General features: G+C 40.8%; 1 protein-coding gene across 3 annotated transcripts in view; it reads right to left on the bottom strand.

The window, feature by feature from the left end:
• Positions 1-24,955, bottom strand: part of MSH3 (mutS homolog 3) — a 184,897-nt gene that overhangs the window by 9,403 nt on the left and 150,539 nt on the right. For all 3 annotated transcript variants that reach the window (XM_077817126.1, XM_077817127.1, XM_077817128.1), the window contains 3 exons: positions 5,959-6,145; positions 5,614-5,743; positions 2,144-2,318 (listed from right to left, as the gene is read on the bottom strand). In XM_077817126.1, the coding sequence (XP_077673252.1) occupies positions 2,144-2,318; positions 5,614-5,743; positions 5,959-6,145 (492 nt within the window). The remainder of the gene's footprint in view (positions 1-2,143; positions 2,319-5,613; positions 5,744-5,958; positions 6,146-24,955) is intronic.

Raw genomic sequence — 24,955 nt, 5'->3', positions numbered from 1 at the left:
CTGGTTTGATTTGACATTTCAGATGAGACTCAGAAAAAACCATTAAAGTTAGTAGAAGTCATTTTACAGTGCAGATCTATTATGTACAAACCAACAACATAAACAGAAGAATCCTTACAGATGTCAACATTTTATGAGTCTTTAAATCAGATGTAGAAATAAGTATTTACAGTACCTATCTGTACTTTTGACTAACCTGTTTACATACAGTTGTTAAAATGTTATAAGGTTGATAAGAAGTTATGCCAATTAATACACTAGAGAATCATCCCTCATCTATTGTATAAATCAGCCCGACTGGAGCACCCTGTAGTGGCAGACTACAGCAGAAACGGTATGCCTTTCTCAGTTTCCCTGCTTGAGAGGCCACAGTAACTCCATGTCAGACTTTTTGCCTCAGTCACACCCTACTCTAGAGCCAGTGGTATTACCAAAATAGTGCAAAACAGTTGATAACAAAAGACCCCGAACATAGTCCATTTATCACTCCCCTTCAGATAGTCCTTAAAATCACACATTTTCTTGTCCATCTACATAGCACATATCAAATTCTAGCATCTTCCAACACACCTGGGCTCCTTATCAGTCCTTTTCTGTCTCTCTCCCAGGATAGCCATCCCAGCCCTTCCAACTTGAGCATAACCCCACTCTTCCCAGCGGGGACCTCCACAGACCCTCTGCTGGAAGATCATCCTCACTGTTCCCCTAGGGCCCTTCTCAAGCATGAAGACATCAATGTGTAAGCCCCTTTGCAGCTCCCCATGACCTTCAGCCCTCTCCAGCCCTGGCTCTTTGGGCTTGAGGAAGTCAGCCAACAAACCTCTCTTGCTGTTCTCCTGCCTTCAGCCTTCCCCCAGGAACCATGTACAACAGTGACACTCAGACCTCAGTGGTTCAGGAGCCAAATTAGCAATCAACATTACCCAAAAGAGCCACAGTAGTGTGAATTAATGGTTACACTTTCTTTCTTTCTCCTTCTCTATAAAATTCTCACAGCAAAATGACTGACCAAGTATTATATTTTATCAACTACAAGTGGTTAATAACCTAGTAATTGGCTGGTTAATAATTAAATCACACAGTGTTTTAATATCTATATTAAAGATATAGCAAAGAGCCACAGGAGATACATTAAAGAGCCACTTCGGCTCTCAAGCCTCAGTCTGAGTAGCACTGATGTACAGTTTCCTTCAGGAACCTCCCAGTCTCCTGGGCTTTGGCAGCTCTCACCTGCCAATATCTCCCTCCCAGGCAGTTCTCACCTGTCCTTCACCTGACCAACTCCTCCACTGTCTCAGTCTCTTTCCATTTATATGGCCCAGATGCCTTCTCTTAAGCCTAATTGGGAAGCAGATGATTAATCACAGGTACACTGGCTTCTTCTTTCTTAAAGGGTCAGTGTCACCCTGTGACACCTACATAATGCACAGTTTATGTATAAGCACATATCTGAAGTTCGATATCAGTAAAAACATTAAAATCCCTAAATTTCCGGAAAATGTAAAGTTTTGAGGTTTATCAAAGCTAATACAAACATATATTCTTAATTAAATCAGAAACAAAGCTCTCCAGGTCCTTCTCTATTTTTATAAATAGCTAGCAACTCTAAAGTCTTAAGTAAATAAGTTGAAATTATTTTCTAAATTAAAAATATCTGGGCTAAGCATTTTAAGACATCAACTAATCTTTTTAGTATGTATTAATAAATAAAGAATTATGTAAATAGACATCACATTTATATTTATTTTCTTCCTGAAGAAAAAGTAAAAATAAGTTTTAGAGGAACAAATTAGCTTCCTAAAAGTTGCTGTAAAAGATTCAAAATTGTTGCTGCCTACACTAGTTCATATCTAAAACAAACAAACATACATACCACATATTTTAGGTAGTTTAAACCTTTGATAGGGTGACTAAATATAAACTAATTTCAATTATTTAATTTAGAAAGCTTTGACTAAAAAAGGATAGCATGATTTCATACACTTTTTCAGGAGCTGTTTTCATTTTATCTTAATTAAATATTTAAGTGTGTCTGGTATAACTCTTACTGCTCTTTTTGATACCCCATTTACTGGGAAAAGCTCCCCTACTCACATCTGAAGGTTTCATTACAAACAGAAGAATGCATCACAATTATTCTGACCTTTTCATATTCACTAATCCCTCAAGCTCCTTTGATTTGTGAGCTGCCTTCTTTAAGATTTCTTCAGGAACATCTGCTAATTTAGCAACATTTAGTCCATAACTCCTTGCAGCAACTCCTCTAGTTATTTGATAAAGAAAAGTGATAAATTCAGGATTCTCTTCATCTTCAGATCCTAGAGAATAAGAAAAAAAATCACTATTGTATCAACAAAACTCCTGCAGATTAAGTTGACAGAACAACAACATATTATCTACACAATTCATGCATCTTCCTTAATAACCATACCCTACGAGGAACATTAAGCCAAAAAAGATGGATTATCTCAAGTGCCAAAATGTTTCCTAGCTCTCCAGTATACTTTGCATAGCCCCTTTCCAATAGCTTAATTCTCATTTGGGGCCTGATCATTGAGAAGTTGTGTGTGTGGAGAAGCTACCGAACTGGGCCTTCTCTCTTTGTAAGGCTGGCAAGGTTCCTTACACTAGTTTAGGCTACGTTTATACTGGACACCACTGCTGGCGACATGTAGGATATGTGTAAGTACGCATCACAATGAAAAGCGGGCTTCATCCTACTGTGGTATATCTCTACACCAGAGGCGGGCAAACTATAGCGTGCAGGACAGTCCTGCCCAACCCTTGAGCTCCCAGCTGGAGAGGCTAGCTCCCGGCCCCTCCCACGCTGTCCTCCCTCCCCCACAGCCTCAGCTTGCCGTGTCGCCAGCACTCTGGCCTGGGCAGCACGCCGAGCAGCATGGCATGACTGGCTCTGGCTGGGCAGCGGGGCTGTGAGCTCCTCCTCCTCTGAGCAGCATGGTAAGGGGGCGCGGAGGGGTTGGGTAAGGGGCAGGGAGTCCTGGGGGGCAGTCAGGGGATGGGGAACCGGGGGGGGGGTGGATAGGTATGGGAGTCCCGCAGGGCCTGTCAGGGGGCAGGGGTGTGGATAGGGGTCAAGGCAGTCAGGGGACAGGGGGTGGGGGGCAGTTAGGGGTGGGGATCCTGGGAGGGGGTGGTCAGGGGACAAGGAGCAGGGGGATTGGGTGGGTTGGGGGTTTTGAGGGGGGCAGTCAGGAGGCAGTAAGTGGGAGCCAGGCTATTTGGGGAGGCACAGCCTTCCCTATCTGGCCCTCCACACAGTTTTGCAACCCCAATGTGGCCCTCAGGCCAAAAAGTTTGTCCACCCCTGCTCTACACACCTCAGTGAAAGGCTGTGGTGGGGGGAATGCATTTGGGAAAGGCTCCGGTGGCAGGGACCTGCCAGAGTCTTTCTTCTGCCTTCACTCTGCCAGAGCCTCTCCTCACTGCGAGAGTCCTTTTTCTGTGGCTAAGGCCTTGTCTATACTAAAGGGAAAAGTTGATCTAAGCTACGCAATTTGAGTTACATGACTAGCGTAACTCAAATCGACATAGCTTAGATCTGCTTACGGCGGGGTGATCTTCTCTATCAGGTGGAGTACAGGAGTCGATGGGAGAGGGATTGGTGGTCAATTTAGCGGGTCTTCTCTAGACCCACTAAATTTACCGCTGATGCATTGATTGCCGCAGTGTTGATCCTCTGATAAGTGTAGACAAGCCCTGAGAAAGGCTCTAGTAGCTCCCTGTGGCAGGGAGAGCCTCAAACAGGGTGAAGCAGTGGGACTCTGCACTGCTAAAAACAGCAGTGTAGACAGGAGGTGGCAATGCTCGGGCATGTATACAGTGGTGTATAATATGTACCCTAAAGGTTCATATGTATCTTTACTCTACTCACTTAAGTAGCGCCTTACTGGCTACACTGTTATATATACCCGTGTTAGTGGGATGTGCAGTGTATGTACTCTGCATGCTGCCGTAAGTAGTGAGCAGGATAGACATACCCTTAGTGTACAGTTTAAATATATAAAACTAACTAGTTCTCCAGAACCATAATATCCTGTCTCTCCAATATTCCTGAACAGACACGGAGGAGTGGAGAAAGTGCCAGAACCTGTGCACGCAGGGGCTCTGCACACCCAGCACACCAAAAGGCTCTCTGGTCACCAGTGAGATAGGTGCCCGGGCTTGATTTGAGGAAGAGTAGAGGGTGGGGATGGTGGAGCTAAAATTACAGTTGGAAGTTACAGATAAGGGTTGTCTTCCCAAGGCTCAGGTGGGAGCACAAGAATCATCATGGCTATTGCAACCATGATGATTCCCTTCCTCTGTCCCTGTGAAGATCTCCAGCACATACCCCACAGACCCCCAATCATTGCCATTCAATCATTCCTCTTTTCTTTGGAAAACAGTGAGGTGCTCTCAGTGGTGAAGCTCAGGTTGACTCAGTCTTTGAGTGCTGTTTTGAACTCAGTGCCATGGCTTCAAACCTGGGGAGCTGGCCTCTGCTATCCCAAAACATGACAAAGAAGGGGGCGCAGCAACAAAGCAGGAGAGATTTAACAGAGCTAAAACAAAATATTTAACAAAATAAAGGCCAAGCCAAGTGAAAACTTTGCAAAATATACCAAAAAGTCTAACTCTGTTGAAGTTATTCAAACCTGAAGATAACGAACAAAAGAAAGAGATAAGGGTAGTGATTGACACCGTGGAGCTCCTGCTCACAGCCTATGGTAGTGGGGGTGGAGTGGGAAGGGGACGGGAGGGGAGATACAGAACTGCACCCCTTATATGTCCTCAGGAAACAGAGCATAAAAATACAGGCAGGGTGCATGCTCAGACCAACTAACACGGCCATCTAGAAAGGTAAGAAGAGGAAAAATTTAATATTAATTTTCTTCTCATCTCATTAACTTAACGAGACTATCGCATCAGCCTGATAACCAGACCATAACATTTAAATATTGATTTTTTGTGAATGAGATAGTTTGATGATCAGGCAGGTAGTTCCCTTCATTAGGAATGCCAGCGTTAAGTATGACATCATAAAAAACATTAGCCAATTAGAGCATGACTTTAAACAATCAATCAGTGTTCAAAATGTGTATGTCCTTGTTTCCTGTCATTTAAATAAAACATAAAACTAAGGTCAAATTCTACCCGTTATATGTTGGTTGACGGCTCCCACTGAAAGAAATGAGAGTTATGTGCATATATGCCAGTGCAAGTTTTTGAAGTAATTACAATTATTTGAGCACATTTTTTAAACCAGTTAGCGTGAGAATATCATGTACAATAATACATAATATTTTAAAATCTGGTATTCAAAGCGTACTAGGTGCTGTGTATATAAATAAGGAGACAAAAAGTCCCTATTCTGATGTATTTACAGTTTAAACAAACAACAATATATCCTAAGGCTAATTAATCATGAAACAAAGAAATACATTTTTTCAGTTTTCAAGCAAACGAGATTTAAGATATAGATTGAGATTCTTAAAGCAGTGTAGTGGATTCAGACATACATCTTCCTCATATCCGTGCTTAAATCCCCAAATCTCAACCTATATCTTTATATCTGTAATACTAATAACCTCAGACAATTTCATACTGTACCTTTTTGTTGTTCACTTTCTTCTTCATTCACCAGGAAGCCCATGTGGTAGTTCCCAACCTGCTCTGGGTATATCTTTTCTAGATCACATACTGAGGGGTAGTGAGTGACAAACAGTGTCAATGATTCTACCTACAGCAAAAGATACACATGTATGAATATTTTTTTAAACAGATGTTTAGTACTAGTGTCCTCTCTTCCATAGTTCTTCACTCTGTGAAGCTGAACACATGCACATTGCTCCACAAAGGAAAAAATAATCTTGCAGACATGCTTAGCGTAGTTAAGAGTTCCCTGTAATACAGATACAAATACATTTAAAAGTGTATGACAGATTAAACACTTACATCTCTAATAAAATGTTCAAGTGTAGCATAAGCAATAGCAATTCCATCATGTGTGCTAGTTCCTCTCCCCAGTTCATCCAATATTACTAGTGAACGTGAAGTTGCTCTTCTTATTATCTCTGCTGTATCTGTTAGTTCCTCCATGAAAGTACTCTGACCCTTGTATATGTTGTCTGCAGCACCCATTCTGCAACAGAAAACAAGGTAGTTTGTTTTGATTTGAATGTAATAAATTAAACACCCTGTGCTTTGGAAAACAAGGATAAAAAAAATCAATACTTTTGAAAATCAAATCAGCTTCCTAAAAACTTTTCTTGTTGTTCCAAGGACATAGACATATGGCTTGAATTATAATTCAACATCTGTAAAAACACAACAAAGTCCATCTCATACAATTCTAAACCTCTTTTTAAAAAGTTACAATACACAGATGCAAAAGCAAAGACATTATAAACAAAAGAAACATCCTGTAGCATAAGGATACATAAGTAACAAATGTGCCCTAAAGTGATGGGTTGTACTGACTTTGCAGGATTCTAGGGAAGAACCTTTCCAGGTCACCAGTAATCTGTCTTGCTCGAAGGCAAGTAAACCCATTATCTCTATCTGCTTCAGGAGTTCTATAAAACCAGAAGAGGTTTAAACAAGTGAATTTACTTGGCACGTGGTCCTTGTGATTTTGACAACAAACCCTGCTGGAAGAGCATAACCTGCTTAATATCTCTTGAAAAGCCCTGGGAACTTAAGAGACCTGCTAGCCCACAGTAGCCTCTATTGAAGATAAACTAATGAAGAATGATTCTTCTATGCTTTGGATAGTTTGTTTCTCTTTCTTGTAAGCACCTTTATTAATGTCCAACAGAGGCAGCAGAGCTAGTACCTGAAGTAGAGAGATCCTAGTGGTGCTTTCTGTTTTTTTGTTTATTCTGTTCTAAGTGAATCAAATAAATGTCACATTCCAGACAAGGGGGAAGACTTCATTAATCAAAGTGTCTGGGTGCTCATTTATGGTGGGGAAATCTAATCTTTGTTACAGAACTTAATATTCAGAACAGAAGAGGAATCAAGGCATAGCTGACAGTGGCAGGCACTGGTATTCCCAAATTTAGGAATCAACTCATGGTCTCTGGAATTTGTGCACCCAAGCAGGGTTTCAATCTGAAGAAACCTCTGGGGACAATTATAATAGTTTGGTCTTACAAACAGTAATATTTGGAGAATGGGAATTAATGTAGTAGTTTGTCTCAGTCAAAGAAGCAATCTTGCTGACATCCTTAAAATCATTAGGAGAAAAAAAATTTAGCAAACATTGTAGGGGATTGAAGAGCAGTCTCCCATTAGCTAACATAAATAGATGTCTCTTTATCCTGCCACACATTTGTTTCAGAACTGCTCACTTGTAACCAAACATACAAGAATGGCCATAATGAACTCTTTTTTGTGTCAGGGTCAGTATTGACTTGTCTTTGTTTATTTTCACACTTAATTGGATGAACAGAAGCAGTATCTGCTGGATGAAGTCTGCTACCTATTGACAAGGCTTTCCACGAATCACTCAGTCATGTCTGAATGGGAACACTTGGATTCCCAGTTTCCTGAGGTTAGCTGCCACTACTGCATGGAACTTTGTGAACACAGCTGTGGACAGGCCAAATGGCAGTACTCTATAGTGGTAATGGCAGCCTCCCACTAGGAAGCTTAGATACCTTCTTGGGCTGAGTGGATTGAGGTATGAAAAGAGGCATCACATATGCAAACTACAGGTGGAACGGCTTTTCCTGAAAAACAAATCCAGCTTCCTGGTCTCTTTCTCTTTAGGTGCTGACCTTTCTTGCCCCAGTGAGTCTTCTCATTGGCTGCTGCCACTACCAGTGAGCCTGGTGTGGGATCAGTGTAAAATTGTTCGAATTCTTGACAAAGCAGCAGTTTTTTCTCTAAGATGTTGGGGCCAATGAGGCAGGGGTTTGCCACAGTGGTTGGGAGGGTCTAATAGATCTTCATGTATTGGGAGAGATAATGACCTGACATAGAGGCATGGAGAATATCAAGGAGCTTTTCAGGTTTGTCTTGGACTATCAGGACTTGACAGGAATTTTTAGGGGAGATATGACTCAATGTCTTGAAATGCTTTACAGTTCTGCTTGCAATCCCTCATCTGACCATGTGTTGGTGATATCTGGCTGCACACACACACACAAAGGGGAAAAAATCCTTGCAGATATGCTTAGTGTAGCATTCAGAGTTCCCATTTAATACAGAAACAAATACATTTAAAAGTGTATTACAAATTAAACACGTACATCTCTAATAAAATGTTCAAGTATAGCATAAGCAATAGCGATTCCTTCATGTGTGCTAGTTCCTCTCCTCAGTTCATCCAATATCACTAGTGAACTTGAGGTTGCTTTGAGGTGAGTGATTTGGGACTGAAGTGCAATACTGAAGTAGTTCTGAGCATAAGGAATGCCCCCTAGAGGCCAATACTGTCTAAGATGTAGATAAGCATAGGGGGCTCGTGGCTAATGGAGAGGGTACCAAGGATCTGTATCCCTTCGTAGAAGTAAAAGTGGGCAGCAACCTGGGCAGTAGTGACCATGAGATGGTCGAGTTCAGGATCCTGACAAAAAGGAAGAAAGGAGAGCACAGAACCCAGACCCTGGACTTCAGAAAAACAGACTTTGACTCCCTCAGTGAACTGTTGGGCAGGATCCCCTGGGAGGCTAATATGAGGGAGAAAGGAGTCCAGGAGAGCTGGCTGTATTTTAAAGAAGCCTTATTGAGGGCGCAGGAACAAACCATCCCAATGTGCAGAAAGAATAGCAAATATGGTAGCCGACCAGCTTGGCTTAACAAAGAAATCTTTGGTGAGTTTGAACCCAAAAAGGAAGCTTACAAAAAGTGGAAACTTGGACAGATGACTAGGGAGGAGTATAAAAATATTGCTCAAGCATGCAGGGGTGTAAGCAGGAAGGCCAAAGCACAACTGGAGTTGCAGCTAGCAAGGGATGTGAATCGTAACAAGAAGCGTTTCTACGGGTATGCTAGCAACAAGAGGAAGTCAGGGAAAGTGTGGGGCCCTTACTGAACGGGGGAGGCAACCTAGTGACAGATGATGTGGAAAAAGCTGAAGTACTCAATGCTTTTTTTTTTTGCCTTGGTCTTCACAGACCACTGTGCACTGGGCAGCGCGGTATGGGGAGGAGGTGAGCAGCCCTCAGTGATGCAATAATTGGTTAAGAACTATTTAGAAAAACTGGACATACACAAGTCCATGGGGCTGGATGCAACGTATCTGAGGGTGCTGAGGCAGTTAGCTGACGGGATTGCAGAGCCATTGGCCATTATCTTTGAAGACTCGTGGCGATTGGGGGAGATCCTGGACGATTGGAAAAAGGCAAATATACTGCCCATCTTTAAAAAAGGGATGAAGGAGAACCCCAGGAACTATAGCCTCACCTCAGTTCCTGGAAAAATCATGGAGCAGGTCCTCAAGGAATCCATTTTGAAGCACTTGGAGGAGAGGAAGGTGATCAGGAACAGTCAACATGCATTCACCAAGGGCAAGTCATGCCTGACCAACCTGATTGCCTTCTATGATGAGATAACTGGCTCTGTGGATATGGGGAAAGCGGTGGATGTGATATACCTTGACTTTAGCAAAGCTTTTGATACGGTCTCCCACTCTCGCCAGCAAGTAAAAAGTATGGATTGGATGAATGGACTATAAGGTGGATAGAAAGCTGGCTAGATAATCAGGCTCAAAAGGTAGTGATCAACAGCTGGATGTCTAGTTGGCAGCCGGTATCAAGCACAGTGCCCCAGGGGTCAGTCTTGGGGCTGGTTTTGTTCAACATCTTCATTAATGGTCCGGATGGTGGGATGGATTGCACCCTCAGCAAATTTGAAGATCACACTAAGCTGTGGGGAGAGGTAGATACACTGGAGGGTAGGGATAGGGTCCAGAGTGACCTAGACAAATTGGAGGATTAGGCCAAAAGAAATCTGATGAGGTTCAACAAGGACAAGTGCAGAGTCCTGCATTTAGGATGGAAGAATCCTATGCACTGCTACAGGCTGGGGACCAACTGGCTAAGCAGTAGTTCTGCAGAAAAGGACCTGGGGATTACAGTGGACGAGAAGCTAGATATGAGTCAACAGTGTGCCCTTGTTGCCAAGAAGGCTCACGGGATATTGGGCTGCATTAGAAGAAGTGTTACCAGCAGATTGAGGAAAGTGATTATTCCCCTCTATTCGGCACTAGTGAGGCCACATCTGGAGTACTGTGTCCAGTTTTGGGCCCCCCAATACAGAAAGGATGTTGACAAATTGGAGAGAGTCCAGTGGAAGGCAACGAAAATGATTTGGAGGCAGGGAGACATGACATATGAGGAGAGGCTAAGCGAACTGGGCTTATTTAGTCTGCAGGAGTGAAGAGTGAGAGGGGATTTGATAGCAGCCTTCAACTACCTGAAGGGGGGTTCCAAAGAGGATGGAGCTAGGATGTTCTCAATTGTGGCGGATGACAGAACAAGGAGCAATGGTCTCAAGTTGCAGTGAGGGAGGTCTAGGTTGGATATTAGGAAAAACTATTTTGCTAGGAGGGTGGTGAAGCACTGGAATGGGTTACCTAGGGAGGTGGTGCAATCTCCATCCTTAGAGGTTTTTAAGGCCCAGCTTGACAAAGGCCTGGCTGGGATGATTTAGTTGGGGTTGGCTAGGATAATTTAGTTGAGCAGGGGGTTGGACTAGATGATGTCCTGAGGTCTCTTCCAACCCTAATCTTCTATGATTCATAGGCTCCAATATCTTTGATAACCAGAATCAACCCTAGAATCCCTGCCCAGTGTGAGAGGTCCTGAATATCCTGACCCAAGGTATCTTGCTGGGGAACCTTCCCTGCTATTCTCAGATTCAGAGGAGGAGAAAGAATACTCCTCATGCAGAGGATGTACCAGTTGGTGCCTGGACTGAGTGAAATTTAGTGGGTACCAAGGATGTACTAGGTGATGATGTACCAGTGGAGGTACTTTTAAAGCTGCCAGCAGAGTTGAGTCTGAGGATACAGAGAGGTCCTTAGCAGCTAAGTAAACCCTTGGCATTTCACATGTCAAAGTGTGTGATATCTACTGTCAATGATGGTACCGATGGAACTGGTTGCAGACAACATGTTCTTGAAAGAGTCAATACCATGGTCATTGGTACTGTAGTCATCAATACCAAGAGCCGCAACATCACAGAGCCACTACCAGTCAATCTCTGAGGAAAAAGAGTATCAGTTCCTGAAGCACAGTGGCTAGTGCCTTAATGGGCACTACAAGATCTTGGGCTACCCTTAGACTCAGTCAGTTGAGAGGATCTACAGGTCTTGGAAGTGGAAGGGCATGGAGGACGAGAGATATGTCTCTTCTCTCTCTCAGTCTTATGCAGTTCTTGTCCCTCTCTCAAAAGTATTTCCCAGGAGTAGACAATGGGTTTGCCTAACTTTGAGCTGGGGCATGATTCCTGGCATGACGAGATATAACGATGCTAGCTCTGATCAGCGGAGTGAGTGCCAGGAGGTGCTAGCTACCCTCAGCAGATACCCATCAGAGATACTAGGTATGTACTTGGGGCAGCTAGCCACTGCCACTCATGTGGCATCACACAAAAGGCAGTCCTTGAATTTTGGAGATCAGTCATGTCTACTAAAGTGTAGTAGACTAAAGAGTATCACCCAGGTAAACAGAGAGCAAAGGAAACGCTATAAAAATTCCTAACAAGACTCTAAATTAGTCTAATCAAAGGGAGTCCTGACCAAAAACTGACCAAAAGAATCCATTGCAAGGGCATTGGACAAACACACCAAAAATTAAATGTAGTATATATGGACAAGTATTTGAAGAAGAACCCTTTTTTCTGACGAAGCTATCTTTGTCCCCACAGTGAATTTTCTACACTTAACCTAAATGTCCAAATCTGGGATTATGTTTTATTTTTCCTTCTAATTATTTGGACTTTTCTTATTCGATTGGCCATCCATATATCCTAAGTATGTGATTTTTAACTATGAAGAATCAATTCAAAACTCTTAGTTCTACCTATCATTCTCTTTACCACTGTTTACATAGTTCCTATGAAGCCCTCAAATCTATCTAGGTTTCAGAGTAACAGCCATGTTAGTCTGTATTCGCAAAAAGAAAAGGAGTACTTGTGGCACCTTAGAGACTAACCAATTTATTTGAGCATAAGCTTTCGTGAGCTACAGCTCACTTCATCGGATGCATACTGTGGAAACTGCAGAAGACATATACACAGAATCTATCTAGCAATTTGTTCATCTAATCTATGTTCATAGAAATAAAGATTTTCAGAATTTCCTGAGTAAATGCTCAAGCTCCAAGCAGAAGTGAAGTGGCCATTATCTTTTCCTCATTCTTAGCAATGGCTATAAAAAAAAGTCTGTTTTTTAAACTCTCTTAAACATGGATTAGATTGAGGTGGACTTCAAACAGATGAAACAAAAACCTGATAAAGTTTAAAAATGCCATAAAAAACTATTAATGTCACCAATGAAGCAGTATAGATTTAATTTTCTGTAACTGTTCATGAACATTATACTTTTGGAATTCTTTAAGCTCATTATCAATACAATCTCAAGAATGCTTAGCAACAAAGGCTATCAAAAATGTTTGTGTTGGCAACTATTCACAACACTAAATGCTGATATGTTAAGTAAATCAAATAAAGCATTAATCCCTTAATTTAGATATTTTTATAGTGTCACAAATTATTTACAGTGATATTTGTGGTTTAAATTATTGATTTTAATACAAATTTAGGTTAGTGAATCTTTTTTCAACTCTGAATCAACTTCTAGAAGGCTCTACGTACAATGGTGTTGACTTAATTTTTGAATGTCTGGTTTAGTCCTTGTAAATTGTTCATGAAACCATAATCTTATACCTTTTTCACATATTTAACTAATCTCTTTACTTAGAATCCAAATACCTTGAGTAGAGTTGAGAACAGTAGTAAATATTGGCCGGGTTACTCTCCTTATATTGGTTATGTGCAAGAGAAATGTTACAGATATTTGTTCAGGCCCTGATCCTGAAAATACTTACGCACATGTTTAGTTCTGCAAGTAGTCCCCATTAAAATCTAAGAGTTTCTAGGTATTTTTATCTGGGTGCCCACAGTATGGGATGGGCTACATTTTTATATTTTATTAATAGAAAAAAAAAAAACCACACACACACACACACACCCCCAGCTATATTTTTGTATATACACTACACCCATTACTGTTGTAGAATATACTAGATAGACAGAAAAATGTAGTATGACTGGGGAAACAATAGTGATACCAGAATGGAAGCATCCAGATATCCTGTGGACTATCTACAGTGGCATTTACTCGAAGCCAGAGGCAGAGAAAGATAACCACGGCTGAATGATAGGAGAACACACAAAGGAAATGCACTGAAGAGCAGGATGTAATATTCCAGATTGCAATAGGAACCTTACCAGCTCCATTTAGTTGTTGTTGCTAGGAGTAGCACATTAATATTAAACTTCCAATTCTGTAGAATTTATTAAAAATATTTATAATATATAAACCCAGTAGGATTGTTCTATTTTCTAAATTATATTGTGTAAACATGTAATGTGATTGTGAGCTCCTCTTAAGTGCTGCTGAGAGATTCATCAGTGCAGAGCAAATGGAGTTTGGCTAGAAAGAAATTGCTAGTTAAGATCTGAGACATCCAAACAAAATAAAGCAATTTTTGTACAATTAAAAGCTCTTTATGTCGCTATATTCAATATACAATGTAAGACCTTTTCAATGGTTATTACTTTTTTGTGAAAAGTTCCAAATAGTAAAGATCTTAAGATACAGATTGTAAGAGCATTATTGCAAGAATATTTCAAAATATATTAGCTGTTAGTATATTAGCTGTGTTCAGGGCTAAAAAATTGCAGTGTACACATTTGGGCTCAGGCTGGAGTCCAGGCTCTGGGACCCTCCCTGCTTGCAGGGTCTCAGAGCCTGGGCTCCAGCCTGAGCCCAAACATTTACACAGCAATTTTATAGCCCCACAGCCTTAGCAAGTTGACACATGCCCACCATGGGTGTTTTATTACAGCGTAGACATACCCTTAGACACCTGCAGCCACATCTTGTTAACATGTGTTTTCTCATTGATAACTGAAAACAATCCTGAATGAAACTCTGAAAAATTAGATTAGTGAGAACAAAGGCATTTGAAAAATCCTTGTTTCCAGACAGCTCACCTTTTGTATGTAATGAATGACTCTTTCATTTCCAGTTTAATGCTAAACCAACTGTACAGTTCAACTGAACTTCAACATTTTACACTTTTATGTTGGCAAGACTCAATTTGCTTTAAAAGCCCATTTGTCTAAAATACAGATTAGAAAAATGGAAATTGGTTCCTATTGCAGAGGAATGATCTGTCTGCAGATTGTCTTTACAGTACTGACAATAGCATCAAATAAGGACATTCATGCCTCCTAGGATGGTTTGGATTTCCATGCACCATAGTAAATCCAGTGTGTCAAGGCACCTCCGTTGCCTTGCCAAGCTCAGCATTTCCTCCTCTGGTGTTAGGGGGCGGGACAGGGGCCCTGATGTAAATCAGTCCCACTGCAGAGAGTTTTTATCCCTCACTCGGGTTTTATTTTCCAATATTTACAAGGTGTTCCTTAGGGTAGGCCCAACCAGTACTCTTCAGACACACACACACACACCCCACCCCAGGGAAAATCTTTCCCTGCCTCCTCCCTGGAGGACTGTCCCATTATGCTGGCCTCTGGGTGCCAGTCCTTTCCCAAACAGTCCATTAGCTTGGTTATTTTCTTTATAGAGAGTAGAGCAGCCTTCCACGCCTATTCTTCCTGCTGACACTAGCCATGCTGCAACTCTCACCTCTCCTCCTCTCCTTTACCAGAAGAGTGGTTTTTTTTAATGACAGGCAGCCCTTAATTGGACTCAGGTGTCCCTAGCGGAGCTGAAGTAATCCCATTTCAGCTCATACAGAAAAGAGCCTTTAACATTCTAGGGCTAATATACCTGCCTTCCCCCCTACTACACGCTGTTGTGGCTCTCCAGTCTGACTATGTCAAACCAGGTTTCTTCTTGCTGATGTAGGTCATCATTTATGTCCTTTGGACAGTTAACAATGTACATTCAGCAATATTATTTATCAGGAACGATTTAACATTGAAATAAGTACTCTTCACCCTGGATACATCACTAATGTGATTTACAAAGTTAATACCAGTGCCATGACAAAAGAAAGAGATCCTTTCCATGACCGAAAAGAGGGAAATTGAGAAAAGTGTACATAAAATAGCCTTCTAAAGTAACCTAGCAATTCCTGTCCTTCCCCCCACAAAAAAGCAGCCATGGAGTAAAATGTCATTTCAAAAATCAATTTACTAAAGGTAAAAATAGGAAGTTATACTAAAAAAATTGAATTACTGAAGACAAGATGGGTGAGGTTATATCTTTCATTGGAAGGGACAAGCTTTTGAACTTCACAGAGCTCCTCCTCAGGTCTGGAGAAGGTAACCAGAGTGTCCAAGCTAAATAGAAGGTGGGACATATTGTTATACATAAGGGATTCACATGTTTTTGAGATCACTGAAAATGAAATGGCCAATCAAAACCTCTGGAGATGTAGAACAATGGAGGCTTGTAGGGAGTATGGTGTTTTACAAATTGTTGTAATGGGTCACAAAACCTGTCTCTCTGTTATGTCCATGGTTTTTAGTTTTAAGTCTAGCCAAGTTATAAATCAAGTTCCCAGGTTTGTCTTTTGAAGATGTTGTGCAGGCTTCCTTTGAGAACAAGGACTGAGAAGTCAACTATGGAGTGATCATTTTTTGAAAAGTGTCCACAGGTGATAGGGTGTTTTTATCTTTTAGCATTTTTCTGTGTGAATTCATTCGAGAGTGTAGTGATTGTCTGGCTTCACCCATATAGTTATTGGGCATTTGATGCACTGGATGAGGTACACCACATGTAGAAACCACAAATCTCTCAGTTCCCATTATGCCATGTGAACATTTAGATACATGGTAGCCTTACAGCCTTCCCATCTCACCCTTCCTTAAAACAACAAAGGGAAAAATACGCTGCTCTCCGTACATCAAACAATACATACTCAGACTCCCATTTCCAGTGGATGTGCCAACTGGAAGGCTGAATTATTAACCTAGCTGTCAAGAAAGTGAAGCTCACCTGCCAGAAAGAGAATGATCTGGCAGTCCAGAGAAATAAAGTTAGGAACTGGTACCTTGAACATTCCACATCCTCTCCTACTGCAGTCATAAATATCTGAGAGCTACATTTATTTAAACAGAATTAGCCTTACTAGTTTGTCCACAAAGATGAGATGGAAGGTAGCATGTATTAGGACATTTACATCTGATGGTCAACATGAATTTTTGAGAGTTTAAAATTAGGCCATCAGATTTGGGACAGTGCTCCAGGGAGAAGGCAGGGAAAAGTATTCCCTTGTTGTGCGTGTCTTCGTTTGTCTGCAGAGTACTGCTTGGGACTACCCTGATGCACACCTTGTAAATATTGGAAAATAAAACCTGAGTGAAGGATATATTTTTTAATATATAACGAACAATTATCAAGTTGGTAGTTGATTACAAAAGCCTTGTCAATAAATTAATATGTAATACCTCTACTAAAAATAAAGCAATATTTTAAATGAAAGATAAAGCATCTACAATTCAGCAAGTATTGCACTAATTAGTCAATGGCAGAAAACTCAAACTCACTTGTATACTACTGATAATTCAGCTACTTTATTTTCACTAAGAAATTTCTTTGTGGATTCAAATCCATAAATTCATGACAAGAAAAACAATTTACACAAACAAAGTATAGAATTAACAAAAATAATCCTTATTCTAACTATGACAGAATGCATTACTGTATTTTGAACACCACAGTGCTAGAATGTTTGTTATTTTTCCATTATTCATGAAGAATGTCTTAACTATAAACATTTGCAAGGTTACATGGATGATATGCACTCAAAGCAGACTTTCAATAAAACTGAAGAAAATCCCATTTATGAAAAATATGCTCACATCATGAGAACTACTATACACTTAATATACATATTCTAACTGAAGAAATACACACAGCATGGTAACTACTCTAAATGAACGGAGGTACAGTGCAATATAATAAGAGTTTCAACTTTCAGTCTTTCATTTGTATTTTTACTTTTTACAGTTCAGTATTGTGGACCTGTGATATTCTCAAGGACTGGTACCCTGATGTTACAACTACTACTACCTGGAACCATAAGCCACCAGCCCAGCTAGATTTTGTATGCAATGTGTCCCATGTCATTTTAACATCCACTCTCCTAATCCTACCTTTCAGTACATTTCTCTCATACCATAAAGACAAATTGAAATGGAAAGTGCAAGTCACCCCTTAAATGTATTACTTTATAGGCATGGTCAACAGAAACATATTAAAAAAGTGCAATACATCAGATAAATTATAAGCAATTTATCTGATGATCACCTTTAACCTGCAGGATGTGAATTGCATTGATTTTTGCTGAAAACCACTACAAGCCACAAGGTACAGTTAAAAACTTCAACTGCCTGTGGTAAACATCCAGTATTTAAAAACATTAACCTAAATTGATAGAACTTAATAGGATTGTGTTAAACTGTAAAACCATTCTAGACAGTACAGTCACAATGAAAAAGAGATTTCCAACTTCAGAACATTCCTACTGTTTTACATGGCAGCAAGAGAGATTACAAGTTCTCCCACCAGTTCAGCCACCACTTAAAAATCATAGAATTATAGAATCGTAGGATTGGAATGGACCTCCAGAGGTCATCAGTCCAGTCCCCTTCACTCATGGCAGGACTAAGTATTATCTAGACCAGTGGTTTTCAAATTGGGTAGGGACCCCAAAGTGGGTCGCGAGCCCATTTTAATGGGGTCGCCAGGGCTGGCTTAGAGTTGCTGGACCCTCCACCCAGGGCCCAAGCCAATGGGCATCAGCTCTGGGTGGCAGGGCTCAGGTTACAAGCCCCCTGCCCGTGGCTGAAGCCCTCAGGCTTCGCCCCCCCCCACCCCCCACCCAGGACAGTGGGGCTTGGGTGGGCTCAGGCTTCAGTCCCCCCTCCCTGGGGTCATGTAGTAATTTTTGTTGTCAGAAGGGGTTGCGGTGCAATGAAGTTTGAGAACCCCTGATCTAGACCATCCCTGACAGCTGTTTGTCTAACTTGCGCTTAAAAATCTCCAATGGTGGAGATTTCACAAAGTCCCTGAGCAATTTATTCCAGTGCTTAACCAGCTAGAAAGTTTTTCCTAATGTACAACCTAAAGCTCCCTTGCTGCAATTTAAGCCCATTCCTTCCTGTCCTATCCTCAGAGGTTAAGGAGAATAATTTTTCTTCTTCTTCCTTGTAACAACCTTTTTATGTTATTAACTGTTATGTTCCCCCCAATTTTTTCAGTCTTCCCTCAGAGGTCTTGTTTTCTAGTTCTTTAATCATTTTTGTTGCTTTTCTCTGGACTTTCTCCAATTTTTCCACATCTTTCCTGAAATGTGGTGCCCAGAACTGGACACAATACTCCAGCTGAGGTCTAATCAACATGGAGTAGAGGGGAATAATTACTTCTCCTGTCTTGCTTACAACACTCTTAATAATACACCCCAGAATGATGTTTGCTTTTTTTTGCAACAGTGTTACACTATTAACTCATAGTTAGTGTGCGATCCAATATGATTTCCGTCTGCAGTACTCCTTCCGAGACAGTCATTTCCCATTTTGTGTGTGTGCAACTGATTGTTTCTTCCTTAGTGGAGTACTTCACATTTGTCCCTCTTGAATTTCATTCTTTTTACTTCAGACTGTTTCTCCAATTTATCCAGATCATTTTAAATTTTAATCCTATCTTCCAAAGCACTTGCAACCCCTCCCAGCTTGGTATTGTCTGCAAACTGTATATATTTTCTATGCCATTATCTAAATCATTGATGAGGATACTGAACAGAATCAGAACCAGAACTGATCCCTGCGGACACCACTCTATATGCAGTTACAGTTTGACTGTGAACCACTGCTAACTACTCTCTAGGAATGGTTTTCCAATTAGTTATGTTTCCACCTTATAGTAGCTCTATCTAGGTTGTAATTCCCTATACTTACCTCATGCCAACTACTCAAGGAAGTATGAGACTGTCAGGGTTTCTTCCCCACTCTGAACTCTGGGGTACAGATGTGGGGACCCGCAAAGGAAAAATTCACAAGTTGAGAAAACAAAGAAACTAATACGCCTTGCCTGGCTGTACTTACAATTTCTGTAATATGAGAGACTGGTTCAGAATGGTTTGGAGGACATGAATTGATGTCCTGTTCCTCTTAGTCCCAAGAGCAAACAAACACAGAAACAAAGAACCCAAAACAAAGCCTCTCCTCCCTCCATCCCCCCACCCCCGATTTGAAAGTATCTTTTGTCCCCATTGGTTCCTTTGGTCAGGTGCCAACCAGGTTATTTGAGCTTCTTAACCCCTTACAGGTAAGGAGGAATTTTAGGCTACCCTTATGGTTATGACAGAGACATTAAATGAGTTCAAGTTTCCACATCTCAACAGAAGTAACTCAAAAGCACAAATACTTGCTAATACATTAAATCATCCTGTTTTTTAAAACTCTGCATGGATTTGGTCAACCCTACATCCAAGGCCACATCTCTTGCTATTCTCCTCTGATCACTAACTAGCCACCAACACCACCATGGGTGCGTGAAGACCCAAAGCGTGGATGAAAGGCCAAAAGGGAAAAACAAGGACCAAGAAGTAACAAGAATTCTTGTCACTCCTCCTCTGGAGGGAATGGAAAGACATCCCCTTTTTTCCTAAACAATCAAAAACCTCCCGGCCCCAAGCTAGGAATATCTCATTGCCCTACAGCCAATCAGTGAAGTGAAGCAAATGTGGAAGGAATGAGATAAGCAAAAGGGACAAGATGTGAGTACTTGTCTGCTAAAGCATGTTGACAACTCCTGTGACCCCAGGGTACTCTCCTCCTCCTTTCAGAGTAGCAGCCGTGTTAGTCTGTATCCACAAAAAGAAAAGGAGTATTTGTGGCACCTTAGAGACTAACAAATTTATTTGAGCATAAGCTTTCATGAGCTACAGCTCACTTCATAGGAGGCATGTATCCGATGAAGTGAGTTGTAGCTTATGCTACAAACAAAAGCTTATGCTCAAATAAATTTGTTAGTTTCTAAGGTGCCACAAGTACTCCTCCTCCTTCTTGTGGCTCTAGTTGCAGGCCTGAGACCTGATCAATGCCCCCATCCCTCAATATTAAACCAGCCTTGGTTGAAACTCAGGTTGTTCACCACTAAAATTTTTAAAAAAGAGTGTTCTGCTGCTGATAAAGCACCCCCCACCTCAGGAATGTCCCTAACAAGAGTTACAACCACCAAGGTTGTAAAAAGACCCTGGGAAATTAAGGAAAATACAAAAAGAAACTCAACAAATGGTAAAATAAGCTCTGACCAGCGTTTTATGTTGACCATCTGGACAAACAGAGACGGTCACAACTAAGTTACAATTTGGGCATAAAAAATAAAATGTAAAAAACTTGGGCAGGAAGGAGGTCACACAGGTGCCAGTATGTAATTGGTTAAAAATTTTGTTATTTAGAAGTGTGGAATAATGTAATATGTTGAGTAAATTTGAAGGAGGTAGCTAGTTTTACTTATATAATGTAAATGAAAAACCATGCTTTTTGGGAACCATATCCAGACTGTGGTGCAAGATCAAGCTGCTAGAAATCTCACCCCTCTGCACGACCGTGACATGCAGAAGGATCGCCAGGAACCCCCAAATGATTGGATCCTGACTGGCCTTTGGGTGAAATTTGTCTGTATATTGGGAGTGGTGAGCATAAGAGATTTGCTTGGTATATGTATTCTGTGTGTGTTGCTAATAAACAGATGTTTAGAGCACAACTGTGTAAGGCTCTTTCACTGGGAAAAGGTTCCACAGTCCTGTAGAGCCCTGAGCCCAAAGGGAAAGGGTGGATACTTAAATTGACCAGGTTTCATCCTGAGCCCCGTGAGTAAGGAGATATGTCTTATAATCTGAGCTCTCGGAAGGAAAGGGTGGGGGTGCTTTAAATTGATTGGGTCATGCCTTGAGCCATTGGCAGGGTGCACTTAACTGAGCGGGTAACAGACTGGTGGAGAATCTGGGCAACCTAGGTCATTTGGACCAAACTAACGGAGCTTTACACAGCAGTTGGACAGAATATTTGTACCTTTTCTGTCAAGAAGGACTGCAGCCTGCTTGACAGAATGAAATCTCCAGGAAACAGAGAAAGTGGAAAACTTAAGTTGAAAAGGACAGGTGGAAACTGGCGGAGGAACCAACCCTCCTTATGAAGTGGGTAGTGGACCGAGGTCCATGCCCAAGGGAAGATGACTCTTTTCAAGGAAAAAATGCATTGGCATATGCATGGAAAACCTGAAGTGTGGAACTCCAACACTGAGTTTTAGAGTTGCTCCGAGAAGAGATCAACAGTTGCAGCTCCCTTTCCTCTGTAAACATATGTAGAAAAGGTTACTTTAATGTGACCCAAAAGACCCTTTCTGTTGACACTGTTTGAACAAAGAATCTAGCAAACACTGTTCACTAGCACTAGCCCTAGTCACTAATCAAAGAAGTCACTATGCTTAGTGCTATTATATTTCTGTCAAAATGGACAGCTCATTTCAAAGTTTTCTGGAATGTTCAGGAATGAGAGTGATTGGCTGTACATTTTATGAGGTTTTAAAATGTTTTAAAATATTCATCAAGTTTTCAGAAACTTGACAGGACTAAATGCAATGACTTACAGACACAAAGGCAAAATTATAATAGGCAGTTACAGGAACATTTCTGGGAACACTGCTTTTTTATGCATATATGCATGTTATCCAACATCATCTCTTATTTTTAAGATTTTCATCAGTATTTATAACTTGAAAATTATTTGATTAGAACAAGTTAATCTGCATTCCTTTACCCTATTCCATAAAAATTGGAATAGCACAGCAATTCAAGGATTTGAGATATAGTCAGCTTACATGGACTCTGTGTTAAAACACTTCGTATAAGGTTATGTAACTAAAATGTGGATGTAAAGCTTTAAAACACTGCTTGGGTTAATATTTTATAGTTACTTTGAAATTAACACAAATTAAACATTTTTAAATGTTTAAAACTTGTGATTTTTCTCTGTATAACACTGCTGGAATTGAGTAATATCTTCACTGCATTTCCATGTCCTGGATGCTAGAGGTATCAAAGTGTGTGCAATGTGTATATAAAAGCAAGTATGAGATGCCAGGGATGTTTTATGAAGTCTATATTAATCTGTAATTTTGGAGATATGCTATTATCACCCTGATTTTCTATGTAAAAGAAAATGAATAAATAAGATGTATAAATTGTGTAGATAGTAATGAAAAAGAACTAATTAATGTATAATTGTCTTGCTATTTTTAAAGCCTGTTTTTGGTATTTGAATTTTATTGCTGAGGAAATTAAAATAGTGAGAAAAAAAATACTGCTTAGCACCCAAATGAGAATCTGACTCTACTGAGTAAAATTTAGTTATTCTGATTGATGTAGCATCAAGGAAGGATGAAGCCATAATTTTGGTATCAGAGTAGAGTATATGTCTAGAGTACAGTAACATTCTTATCCTAGAAGCATGCTTAAAATAATGTTAAACTGAATGTTTTTTTAAAGGGAAAGTTAAACAAAAGGTATGGTTCCAAACTAGGTCAACTGCGGGAAGCTGTTCACTATGTTTCCCATCTGGGAGACCAGCAGCACCACTCTGGGTATGTCTACACTGCAATTAAAAACTCACAGCTTACTTGGGCTCTCAGAGCTCAGACTAAGGGACTGTTTAATTGCTGTGTAGCTGTTCATGCTTGGACTGCAGCCTGCGCTTTAGGACACAGGTGAGCCTGAACATCTATACTGCAATTATCACAGCCTCTTAACTCAAGCCCCATGAGCCTGAGTCAGCAGGCACAGGCAAGACGCGGGTTCTTAATGGACGTGTAGACATAGCTTCTGGGAAGGCTGATCGGGGGAAAACAAAGGGTCAGGATCCTTAAATACCTACACACATGCTCAACTTTATTACCATGAGTAGTCTCATTGAAATCACTGGGAATACTCATGGTAATAAAGTTAAGCACGTGATTAAGTGTTTGCAGGATCAGGACCAAAGAAAGGATTCAAATGCAGCAGCAAAGGGAGGGAGATAACCGGAGTATTCAACATGATAGATGAACCTTTCCTTTTTAATCTGGACAAAGTCAAACATTCAGAGAAGCCCAGTCTAAATGATGGTTAGGTTAAATTAAAGATGAAAGAACTTCACAAAGACCAGGGAGAGAAGGCGCTTCACTTTAAGTGACTATTCCAACCTTATTGCAAGAAAAATTGTTAGCTCTCCAAGCAAGCGTTTCTCTGCCTTAATGATCTTCTCACCCCTCCTTTCCAGATACAGACCAACATATAGTAAGTAGGGTATTTTGTTACAAATCTCACTGTACTGTATAGCTGTGCACTTTCTGAGTATCACTCCTAATTCTAGTAGTTAGTTTTTCAAGAATTTTTAAAGGAGTGTTAATCACTGCTGAGCAATTCAGAATTTGTTTCTGAACTCGCTGTTTTTCCTTTGAGATCTTTTATGCTAGTCCAGATGGTGGTTATGGTTTTCACATTAGTAGATGGAAACAGTACACTGAGGACTTTAGGTAAAGTCATTTCCTATCCATTGAAGGCTTGCAATTTCCCTGAACTCAGCTGCATTTTCAAAAGCACTTTATATATGATGGCTATGAACCTAGGAATAGTCATACCAGATCAAACCAGTGGTTCATCTAGACCACTATCATGTCGCCAGTCCCAGATGGTTCAGAGAAAGGCACAGGAAACCCTGAAATAGGCAATTATGGAATAACTCCAGAGAAAGATTCTTTTGTACATCAAACCATACATAATCCAAATGTAGTGCACGTTACATTTGAAATTTAGTACAAGATATTGTTAATCTTGAAGGGAGGGAGTCCAGACTTGCACAGAACAGTGGTTTTTAACCTCTTCCCTACCAGGATTGCCCACTTTTCTAGGTAGGACTTCCCTCACACTTGGCAATGAGGGAAGGGCAGGATGGTCAAAACCTCAACATTTGCCCTCAAGTTTTATAGTTTCAGAGTTAAAGGCCAGAAGGGCCATTAGATCATTTAGTCTCACCTCTTGTATACCACCTCTTAAATTTCATACAGTCACCTCTACATTGAGCCCAATCATTGTAGTTAGATGAAAACATTTCAGTCCTCAGAAATCTAAGCTGTTGTGTGCCACAGACTGAACAGGAGAGACGGAGATGCCATCAATGCTAGAGGACCCTGCAATAGCAGTGATTGAGTAGATAAAATATGCCTAGATGATCTGAGCAGGTGAACCAAGCTGATCTAGGGAAAAATTACCAGATTTGGAATCAAGAAGGAATCAGTTTGACCCTGAGCACATGAGCAAGAGATTCTGCCCAGGCATCTAAATGATAAGATTGTCTGTACCATGTCAGAGCACTGGTCATCCCCATCCAGTGTCCTATATTCAGCTGTGGCCAATCTCGAATACTTCAGAGAAAGACAAAAAAATCCCAGGATACTTTTGGATAACTGCAGTGGGGGAAAAAAATTCCTTCTTGATGCTTGAAGCCCTGAAGAATAAAGGATCATGAAGGAAGGGGATGAACAGGGGGATTCACAGATTCACAAACCCCAAAGGCTAGCCTGAACCCCTGCATATGTAGGCAACAGAACTTCTCCAAGAAGCTTGATTAATGCATGTATTTTAGAAAGATCTCTAATCTTTAAAGACATCGAGGTATGGTGAGTTCACCATCTCATGCAATA

This window comes from Eretmochelys imbricata, chromosome 5 (genome assembly GCF_965152235.1).
Source record: "Eretmochelys imbricata isolate rEreImb1 chromosome 5, rEreImb1.hap1, whole genome shotgun sequence".
In the NCBI taxonomy this organism is placed as follows: domain Eukaryota; kingdom Metazoa; phylum Chordata; order Testudines; family Cheloniidae; genus Eretmochelys; species Eretmochelys imbricata.
This window is presented reverse-complemented; position numbering and strand designations above follow the sequence as displayed.